Genomic DNA, 11,888 nt, shown 5'->3' on the forward strand with positions numbered 1-11,888 from the left:
CATGTCAAATAGTGTCCTAAAGTGGTTCCTCTCCTTCCTGTCCCATCATTCCTAAACAGTCATCATTCCGAACAAACCTCTATCCTCTCCCCTGCTTCTGTCACAAGGTGTTCCTCAGGGCTTCTCACTTTTACCAACCCTTTTCTCCATTTATATCAATGATTTTCCTGATTCCATTCAACACGCACAGTACCACTTATACGCAGACGATCTCCAAATCTATCTGTTCTTCCATCCCTCCAAAATGCTTGAGGCCATCCAAAAGATACAGGAAGATATTGACAGCATTAACGCATGGGTTAACTATGATTTGAAGCTGAAGGCCATTCTTATCGGTTCTAAGCGCCTCCTTCATACCCTCCTTTACTCTCCTCTACTATCCCTTAACAACCAACCGATTCACTTCTATCCTACAATAAAAAACCTTGGTGTCACCTTTGATTAACACCTCTCCTGGAATAACCATATTTCCCAAATCACACGCAAATCCATAACTGTACTCAAACAATTCCTAAAATTCCGTTATTCCATTCCTCAGAACACTCGTCAGCTTCTAGTATCCTCTCGTCTTCCCCCTCTTCGACTACAGATCCTTGGTGTATGGAGGGCTATCTGCAGGACTAGAGTTGAGACTGAAGAGACTCATGAATTGATTTGTAAGATTTATCTTTGGGTTCCCTAAGCGCTCTCGTTTCCCGCTGGTATTCCGAGTTGAAGAGGCTCTATCCAACCTCCAATCTAAACAGGCAATACCTCCTTGGTGTTTTTCTATTTCAAGTTCTTAACATCAAAAAACCTACCTATATCTAGATCTCCTCACTCTTCGTTCATCCATCCACTCATTAAACACCAGATCCCATCCGAATGATTTATATATGCCCTCCTATAGAACCTCCTTCTTTAGCAAATCCTTCGTCATACGTGCAACCTCCCTCTGGAATTCTCTTCCCATCTCCATTCGCCAGTCCTCATCCATTCTCTCCTTTAAACAACACCTATTCCTTCATTTATTGAATAACCAAACCTCCACATCTTTGTAATCAAATAAATAGGCAGTTATTGATTAACATTATAAACAGTAGTAAAGCCAATATACCAATGTAATTTCATTCTACAATCTGAAAATTTGTAAACACTCGCCAGATAAAAATCTCACTATATGAACCATGTATTTATTCTTAGGCGACATATGTCCCAGAATAAAGTTATTTTTTCATTTCATTGATCAATGCAACTTTCCCCAAGTTTTCAAGTGGGGTACTAGCTGCATTACTTTGGAATCTAATATTTCTATGATTGAAAGGTTGGATGGATTTGAAAACTGAAAAATATGTTAGATTCAAGATTTTTTTTCTACACCATCACTCAATAAAATTTCTTTGAATTTTCAAAACTTAAGATTTTAGGTTTTAAATTTAATCGAAAAAAGAAATAAATTAAATTTTATATGCTTGTTTTATTTGTGATCGTTTTCTTCTTCAAATTTGTGTTCAACTTTTCAAATTGATAGGTTTATTTAGAAGTTACAACAAAAAATGTGGTATAAAATTCTACGAGGAGAAGGTGGTTGGGGGTTGCAGTCAAAATATATAAATGTTTAATCTACCTTGAAATTCAGTTACTTATAAATACATGATCTAACATTTATACATGTTTTAACATTATTTGAATTTGATATCCCTCATTCACATATAAACTCAAATTTTTTAAAACATTTAGCTCTTTTACTCACACTTTTTCCTTTCAGAAATAAGCTGGATCTACATAATGGCATTATAGTGTCAGAATTAATGGTTATCGTGGGAGCATTGTTAATCCGATTAACTACTAAAAATTAGTTTTGTCAGTCAATGCAATAGTCATTAAGTTCCTCTGGCTTGTTTTTTCATGTTACAATAGGTCATGATGTAACACTTTTTTATTTATTTTCTCTTATTGTGTCAGATGCTCTAAATTCAAATTTAGTTAGTACATTCATTAATATAAATGAATTTTTTATGTTAAAAATATAATAGGTTATTTTTGGAAGAATTCAAAACTAAAACTTCGAATCTCTCAAAGAATATTTAATAATGAAGCGGCACATCTTTGGCCAATCCAACCCTGTATCATCATTTTTAAATTTTATTGTTCAATAAATGTCTTATAAATAAGTTACTGCTTTCTGTATTATTAATGACATTGATTTCCATTGTAGACTATGACACTAGAAATCATATGGGTGTTATGGAATCTTCCAAAAATAATTTAAGCTGTATCACACATTATAAATCTATATTTCTTTTTTTTTTAAAGTCCTGTTTCAGTGCTTCGTTATTTGAATGATCTGTACATATTAGAATTACGTTCTAATAACTCTACTGTGTGGGAAAAACCCATTATTTATGGCACCTCTCCTCCGCCCAGAGAGTCTCACACTGCAGTTGCTCACACAGATGCCAAAGGGAATTCGCGTTTGATAATATATGGAGGAATGTCAGGATGCCGTTTGGGAGATTTATGGATCCTTGATATAGGTATTAGTTATATCGTCTAGTCTTTTATTTGTTGTAATATGTTTATTATTTTATTTTATTTTTTTGTATTATGGTTATTGTTCGTTTATATTATGAGGTTTGTTTTTATAACATTTGTTTATTATACTCAGCATCAAACATTTTTTTATTAAGATTATGTATATTTAATAAAAGTAAAACAGTCAGATTTTGAATATAAAAGTTCTTATAAGAAAGGTGGAGATTTTGAGAAGATAATATGTAAGACCTTGATTTTGTTCTGTTTTGTCATTCATTATAATATTAGTAATAAATGATTAATTTAAAAATAGTAATGTTTTTATTATTTTCTCAATATTTTTAAAGCTACTAATATACTTGGTGTATAGTATTACTAATGTAAATTTATTCCTACCTAATGAGTTAAAAATTGTGTTATGAAATTGACCAATTTAAGTAGTAATTGGCAAGTGTTTCTGTCTTTTACTATTGTAATGCATTTCACTCCAACTTTTATTTCTTTTTTTTTCCACATTGTTTAAAATGTTAATTCACTAACTAAATGTGATTACATATAATATAGAGATTGTTTTTGTCATAAGTTACTATTATTATAATAGGCCTTAGTTCATGTCTTTGTTTATGGCTATAACTTTGAGTTGCACTAGTTCATAAATCATCTTTTTTATTCATATGTAATATATTTTTTATTAAGTTAGTTTAGTCATTATAATCTAATAATATACCATGTTAGTATATTAATTTTATTTGCTGTTTTTGTGTGCTAATAACCCAAGTTTGATTTTTACCTTTATATATATAAATATATATTATAGGCCAGGTGGGTCTTACATGGTAATTATATAGCGATTTGATTTACTTTTAACAGCTCATAATGGTGTGAAACAGTCTCATGAAAAAACACCCCTAACTATTTACAATGTTACAATTATAAATATAAATTATTAATGTAAAAATCATAATAAGGTGCTCATTGTTGACTGCAGATTCAATATGAGTAGAAGACAGTTGGGGGTGCAGTCAATAATGATATACAAATTAGTAAAAGTTATTTATTTGTGCCAATGTTTAGCTTGAATTTGAGACCTTCATCATGGTAACGTGTAAGGAGTTACCAATCCTTGTAGAGAAAATAATATCAGTCTGCAGTACCATCTTTGGCATACTTCTAATTAATTCTATGTAACTAGAGTTCATTAATTTCGTCGTTAATTTCATTTTACTCTAATCTCTGTATTCATGAAGTCTTTTTATTTGTTCTTACTCATTTTATTTTGCTACTTTAATGGATCTATTTATCAATATAGGGTATAACTATGTATATAAATTTCTTTTCCTTAATCCAGGTTCAATGACATGGAGTGAACCTGTGGTTGGTGGTCCCCAGCCATTACCTAGATCATTGCATACAGCTACAGTTGTTGGTGAAAAGATGTATGTGTTTGGAGGCTGGGTTCCCATGGTATTGGACGATGTGAAAGTTGCTACTCATGAAAAAGAGTGGAAATGTACAAATCAGTTGGCTTGCTTGAATTTAGGTAATTATATAATTGTATTTTTCTATGAATATATTTGTAAAATTGTTTCATTGTGACTTTTTCATTTCTCTTTTTCTTTTTTTTTTTTTTTTTCTTTTATTTTTATGAATGTCTTGAAATAAAAATAATGTTTATTCTGGCATTGTCCCCAAAGAATTACATAGCTCTTTTGAATATATATATATGTACATGTGTTGTTATATTTTTAAATATAAGATCTGGTGATTAAATTCTCCTACTTTCATTGTCAGACATTAATAGGATTCCAATTGAGAATTAGTCTATATTCTCTAAATTAATAGAGTGTTCTGAAACATTTAAAACATTGAAATTAATTAACATTAATCTTCTCCAGATAAAGGTGAATTGTGTTTATAACAGTCAAGTGGTATTTTGTTCCCACTAATATGGGGGATAGTTATTTAACTATACTGCAGGTATTACCTCTTACCAGTGCAGTGAGCATTCCATGGAATAGGGTGTATCTGGTTCTCCAAGTGAGTTGATAAGATGTGGTATATTTTTATATACTCAGATGATAGAATAAGTTCACTGAATGTGTATGGAGCCATATTTTGGAAATTGATATTTAACGGATCATCGACTAATTCCGGATACCCTCATGTGCAAAAATCAAGAATTAATTCCAATTTCTGTGGTCTTTTAGGGATTAGTGAATACAGTCACCATTTTTCACATTAAGAATTTATTCCAACTGTTGTTGTCTTTTAGGGGTTAGTGAACACCATCACCATTGCATTGCTTACAATACACATAACTTGAAAAGTTTTTATCTCAAGAAAGGGTCCACAGGATGACGAAATATGTTAGATACAGGGGTGCAAATGTGAAAGCAATTTCCTATTCCATGGAACATCCTTGATATGGCATAAAGAGAAGCTATATTCTAGTAGTATAAATACCAGTTGCTGTTAATCTTTGTAGGTTGAATGATAGCGAGTGGAATTATGAACCTAACTATTTCTATTTATTACGTTTTTGTGTTATTAAAATTTTTTCAGGTGTAAATTTATTTAATTTTGAATTCTATGTATCTCATATTGAACATAATCAATATCACACAATTAATGCTTTTAAGGCTCTAGCTGTTTACATGCAGGTAATCATTTCGGTTCCCCACTGCTCTAGTTGCATATATGCGGACTGTGTTTAGAGTTGGAAAATCAAAACAATATATTAATATAACTATATTCTACAACCTCCTAAAATAAATAACATGAAATAAGTAGCCTATTATCTCATAAGTTTGTCCAAGAACCTCTAATGTCTGAAATCTCACAAGTGAGGAGCTTTTATTCGGTGAGGAGAACATAATACAGAAAAAGAGGCCACAAAATCACCTAGCACTTAAGGTTTGCCAGCCCTGTCTCTTCCTGTCACACTTAACTGGCCCACTAACTCAGGCCGCCTTTAGTAGATAAGGGGATATTCATAGGAATTGCTGACGGTTTTGAATCAAACCTAAACCAATAGTTTTTTTAGCACAAATTTCTCAAATTCTAAGTGGGTAACATGGTAACATTTTCACAATACTTAAATCAGATACAATGTTTATAATTTGTTATACATTTTTTTTTTAGATGCCATGGAAACCAATTGATGGTTGTAAACTAAATAAAAATAAAAGCTGTACCTTAAAATTGTATTTAAAAAAGTTTAATCGTCACTATTTTATTTGTTGTCATGTTTGAGTACTTGCTTGTATTTTGTGCTTTGATTGTGTATTAGTATTGTTTTGTATGTTTTTAAAACTAATAAAAAAATGAATGACAATAATTATAATGCAATGAGAGTTGTCAATTAGCTTTTCTTGATTCTGTTCCTCACAAGTCAGAAGATCAACAAGGCATTTGGTAGTCAAACTTTTACATAACTTCCACTTTTCTCTCAATTTATGCATGTTGTAATTAATTACTGTAATCAACTTGGAAGTAAACAATAATATGAAGTTTTGGAAGAAAAGGTTATGAAACATGTTGCTCAGAAAACCCGCTAGGAGCTTAGGCATTTAACATTTAGCATGACTTTAAATTGGGCTGCTCACAATTCTATACTTATAACATTTTACATTTAACACATCTTGAATACCCCTATTATTGAAATCATGTAACAATTAAATACTTTTTTGGTGCAACATTTGTTTTTATAGTTGAATCCTTACCCATTTTGTGGTCCATATAAGCATCACTCCAAGTAGTGCTCCCAGTATGCAATAATTTTCAAATTTACTTAACAAAAATTTTTGGCATCAATTTGAAAACATCCAAAAATCATATTACTACCCTAGGGAATGAGTGGGTTAATATTCCTGGTAATGATATGGTATGGTATTCTGTCATTACCAGCAATATTAAGTATGTTTATTAAATTTTATTATTTTAGGTCAATTTTTTTATTTTATTACTTTTTAAAAGGAGAATATCATTTATTATATCCACATTGAATATTTTATTTCACATATTTTTTAGAAATAAAAACTCTGTTTTAGTAATTTGTAATGATTTTTGCTCAAAACACTAGTACTTTAAGGAGACAGAATTTGACTTCACAATTTACAAGTTTTACTACCTGGAGACGAATTTTGGCTTAATAGTTACAGATCTCAACTTGATAAAAATAGGCCTAAGCTTATTAAACAAAGTTTTTCTAAATGTGGGAAATCTGTAGCTCAGTAGAAAACTAATTTTAGAAAGCCATTAATTCATGATTTTACAAAAAACTTTGTGATACTTAGTTGTATGAAAGCTTCATTCAAATTATTTTAACGAAACTAATTCTTGTTTTTGAAGACAATTTTTTCAGATTTACTATGCTGTAATTTAAAATTACCTAACTTCAGTTGTTTTTAGTTATTCCTTCCTATTCACAAAAAATATTACACACAAAAAAAATTTATATCTTCACTGTTAGGAATCAGACATCAGACCAAATGAAATTTCCTGTTGCATTTAAGGTTTACTATCACTTCCCTAAGTTTCGGATATTATTTGCAGAACTCCCTAGCAGAGTTAAACTGAAAGTTTGTTTTGCGGTTATACAATTTATTTTACTCCATTTCAAAAGTTTGATCTTCTCAACTGTAGGGGTATTTCACTGTTTAATACAACTACCAAACCGTTAATAAACTTTATTTATGACAGATTGATGAATTGGGTGGAAAGGCGTAATCTGATTACCAAGGGGAGTTAGTATTTAGGGTTCTCTATCTTTGTAGAACATTTGACTCTTAATCATTGTTTACTTGGAAGTAAGCTAGAGTCAAAGAGTCTGTACTAAATCGTTAGATATTCTAATGAACATAAATAAATCTTTAAAAGATTTCCTCTTTTATTTCTAAGCAGAACAATGAAACCTCTTCTGATATAGGCCTCTCTGAGGGTGTACTTCAGGGCAAAGTTCTTAAGAGTGTAAGAGTGGAGTGAAACATAAGCATTGGAAATACTATAGAAAATGATAAATAATGATAATAAAATGCAGATAATAGAATAAATTGAGGGAAAAAATAAATAAATAAAAATATAATAATATGCAGATAATAGAATAAATTGAGTGAATTATATTTAGTATTTTCAAATTTATTGCCGTGGTGTGTGCGAATATTTGGTCTGATTTGGTTCATAAGATGAAAAATAAGATAGGGTGTTTAGGATAATTAGGTGAAAATAGAATAACTGAACCTGATTTAGACTTGTATATAAATCCTGAAGGTTGTAAAAGATGAGTATAAAATTATTAGAAAAAACACTGTATAACTGCACATTAAGTTAATACAGGATAGGAACATAAAATGAGTAAGCCACTGAGAAGGTGAGGGGAGAAGCGTTCTTTCTTTTTGAGACCGCTCTTGATTCAGGGGAGGCTGGTACCGTAAAGACTGAAATACATATTCTTTGAGGGATGGAAGAAGGCAGCAAAAAAACCTGTGAAACCTAGTGGACTGTGTGATTTGATGTTTGATCAATAATATATTATCTTACTGAAAACAGATCACCCTTACAATAAGCTATTTAGCTGAAATGTTTTAAAATTTATTAAAAAAATTTCATGAATAAGAATTATTCAATCTTGTTTGTACATTCATACGTACTAATTATTAAACTATTATGCATAGACTGTTTTTCTTTTAGTGTAAAGAACAGTTGAATTTTTTTTTTTATTTATTTCAATTATGTAATTTCTTATGTAGTTAAAACTTTTTACTTTTCATGTCTTAGACACCATGATTTGGGAAGACCTTTCTATGGATTCATCTGAAGAGAATATGCCTAGAGCTAGAGCTGGTCATTGTGCAGTCGGTGTGAATGGAAGAATTTATATTTGGTCAGGCCGCGATGGATATCGAAAGGCCTGGAACAATCAGGTAGCAGTATGTAACCAGTTAGATTACCATACTTACTGTTATAAATAAAATAAAGTTTTAACATTGTGTTTTCCTTATTTATCCTCACTGTCATTTACTAAAATTGTTTCCACTTACAACTTTGTGGAAGATTTAAAATTGTTATCAATGAAATAATTGGTAAAAGTTGTCATATATTATATCATTAATAGAGTTTTGTTTTACTTGTAGGTAAATAACTATATATATTTGTACATACATACACAGTATTTTTTTTTTGGTTGCATTACTGATGATTACAATCTTTGACCAAGCAATGTTGTCTCAATATGGATATTAATTGCTTGTGGGCACAAAGATATCCAGGATGAAGTTCACCTCACTTTAGTTAAGCATGATGATGCTGCTTGTTAATCATAGCACATATGATGAATCAGTCCCTTTGGGTCAATTCGGTCTGCTCTTTTGTCAGCCATACTTTGAAATTAGGCTATTGATATATTGATCTAGTTCCACAGATTATGGCTATTCAAGGTGAAAATTTTTACAAAGCAGAACATCTATGGATCAGAATTCCAGGTAGTTGTATTTAACACCATAGAAAACCACTGCGGATTTCCCTATTGTGCATAGTCTTAGAGTCATCACTCCTGTGCCAGGTTGGTTTTAATTGCCCCCATGAAATTGAAAGGTTCCACATTCCCCGGGGAGATGGTTCGCTTAGGGAAATATGAGTAGTTTGACTTTCTGTGAAGAATGGTTATCTGTGACTTAACTTCAAATACCTATTAAACACATCTTAGCCTACTCGGCCACCCTGGCTTCTATTTACATTGGTTTGTTACAAAGGAGTGTTAATTTTTATTTACTATGTCATATAAACTGCATCTGTATCATGTCTTTAATACTAAATGCCTCTATTTTCTGTAACTAATAAAAATTCTGACTTATTCCATTTTTATAAAATATATATATGGGGATGAGCTCAAGTTTGTGAGTTTCAAATTGGTAAGAAGGACTTGTCATATACTTTTCAAAGTATTAGTGCCAATGCATGATTCCTTAGCTACCTGCCAATATGTATAATTAATACTCTTTAATATGTAGAAATACCTGATCATTATTCTAAGGTCAGTGGGACTAATGCTTAGGTTTGTTGAAAAAGAATTAAAGAAATAGTAAAATCATTACTTAATTTGTTTAGGTATGTTGTAAGGATTTGTGGTATCTAGAAGTTGATCGACCTAGTCCTATGGGTAGAGTGCAGCTTGTTAAAGCCGCAACTGCTGCCTTAGAAGTATGTTGGCCTGCTGTGCCTTCGGCCGAATGCTATTTATTACAAGTCCAGAAGTAAGTGTTAAGTTATTTACTAAATAAATTATGAATCTTTCTTATGCAATAATCTAACTAATTATAGCTCACTGTGTTAGCTGCATCTCTAGTTCAAATTATTATTATTATTTAATTAAAAATATAATTATTGTGAGAAGAAAGAATTTTAATTATTATAATATCTTTAACTCAGTAACAGTGACACAAGTGCATTTACTATACCAACCATAGCTCCTTGTGTTATTCATATTATCTTCAAGTTATTCTCTGTCATTCGGAAAAAATTACACAAGTGGGCACTTGTTGGTATACTCATGTTTTATTTGTCACTTTGGTCTCTATGGTACGATGTCTTACATGTTTATTAAGATTGAGGATAAATATTAAAGTGTTTTGAAATCACTATTTTAAGTTTTTAACATGCCAAAATAGTTAGTTAGATTATTTAAAAGTATTAAATCAGACCAATGTTATTAATGATTCTGTGTATTAAACTTTAGAGCCATGTCTACCTTTTTCAAGTATTCATTAAACAGTTAACTTAACACACTAAATCGTAAGGAAAGTCTTCTGAGTTGGTTATACCAGATATTTTTATTAGAAATTAGATTTAGTATAATATTTTGTGATATAATAAATGATTATTTCAATTAATACACCACTGTTTAATAATTTTTAACTTTTTTTTCTCATTAATATTTCTTCTGTTTGTCTCAAATTATATGATACTATACAGGTACTCTTCCCCTGCTACTCACACACTCACAATCATGGTCATTTTATGTATAATTTAGAATGTTCGTAGCATTTTTTAAGACATTGATTATTTTCAGGTATGATGTACCTCCAGCACCTTATTCAGCTCCCACTCCACCGAAGGTACAAGTGACTAAAGTATCAACTCCGTATAAACCATCTGTAACAACTACAAGTAGTCGTGTTTCCCGACCCTTAGTCAGACCCGTTATTAGACCTGTTATAAGGCCTGTTCTTAGACCAGTTGGAAAGGCTGTGTCTGGAGGTATATTTTATATCCACGTCATATTCAAGAGTAATGTTCTGTTTGTTTAATTATTGATTTTTACTTAAGAAATTTTTGTTTCTCTTCATTTTAGGAGGTCTTCAGGCTCCTGAACAACCCCCTACTGTTGCAACAGCTATCAATTCTCCAACCATTATACCGGGTAAAATATTTTATTTTATTGATATATTGTAAATGCTATTTTACTAGGTTACACCTGAGAGAACTCTCACATTAGATGTATTTCCTTTTTCTCTTTAATTCATTTGAAATATGAGCGACATTATGCTTGTTCGTATAAACAATATAATATTATCAAGAAAATCCATTCAGCTTACACAGTAGATAAATCTGCATAATTTATAACAACTATCTTGAAGTAACAGATTACGTAATAAGTAATTAGTTTTAATATGACATAAAAGTGTGTTACTAATCATGACGGGCAGGATATAGCAACTTTTTTATCTGAGGTAATTTCAAATTTTGGAATGACCTAAAATGTAATTTGTATACGCTACAAATATTTATATGATCCTATATGAATTTAAAAAAAATAAAAATAAAAGGTTATTTGAGAAAATAATTTAACATATTGACTGCCGACAAGCAAGTCTGCATTTATTGCTCACAATGCTGACTACAAGTTGTCTCGTAATTTTACTAGGAGCTAACTTGTAGTGGGCATCCTAGGCAAGATTGCGAACTATGAGTTATCTTGTAGTTGTTAGCCAACGTGTTAATTACCAAAATTATTTTGAAATAAAGAAAAGTATATTGAAAGTGTATTGTAAATTTTCAATATTCAGTTTAGAAATTTTTTTTTTAAATAAATAAAAATTATAAACCTGTATTTAATCCAGATATTTTCTTCTACAGTCATTACTACCAATAGTTCAACCCAGGGTCAGCCAGTAAAAAACACTACTACTGCAAATGTGCTGAAACCAACTTCAAACCAAAAATCCCAGATTTTGGTTCAAAAACCTGTATCTCAAGGACCTCCTCAAATAGTAACTCTGTTGAAAACAAGCCAAGGAATGACTGTCACGGTAAGAATTGTAGTCCATGTGTATTGCTGAAGTTTAATGTAATGGTATTTTTAATCTTAAACTAATAAC

At 30.8% G+C, this 11,888-nt stretch overlaps 1 protein-coding gene across 2 annotated transcripts in view; it reads left to right on the forward strand.

The window, feature by feature from the left end:
• The window catches only part of Hcf (Host cell factor), a 49,222-nt gene that overhangs the window by 10,800 nt on the left and 26,534 nt on the right, over window positions 1-11,888 (forward strand). Inside the window, exons 4-10 of one of the 2 annotated variants that reach the window (XM_014427533.3) lie at window positions 2,296-2,516; window positions 3,863-4,054; window positions 8,290-8,441; window positions 9,619-9,764; window positions 10,580-10,767; window positions 10,862-10,930; window positions 11,647-11,819. In XM_014427533.3, coding sequence (XP_014283019.1) covers window positions 2,296-2,516; window positions 3,863-4,054; window positions 8,290-8,441; window positions 9,619-9,764; window positions 10,580-10,767; window positions 10,862-10,930; window positions 11,647-11,819 — 1,141 coding nt within the window. The remainder of the gene's footprint in view (window positions 1-2,295; window positions 2,517-3,862; window positions 4,055-8,289; window positions 8,442-9,618; window positions 9,765-10,579; window positions 10,768-10,861; window positions 10,931-11,646; window positions 11,820-11,888) is intronic. The other variant, XM_024360219.2, reaches the window with a different exon arrangement.

Source organism: Halyomorpha halys, unplaced genomic scaffold (assembly GCF_000696795.3).
Source record: "Halyomorpha halys isolate HHAL.00 unplaced genomic scaffold, Hhal_1.1 Scaffold654.1, whole genome shotgun sequence".
NCBI classification, from domain to species: Eukaryota; Metazoa; Arthropoda; class Insecta; order Hemiptera; family Pentatomidae; genus Halyomorpha; species Halyomorpha halys.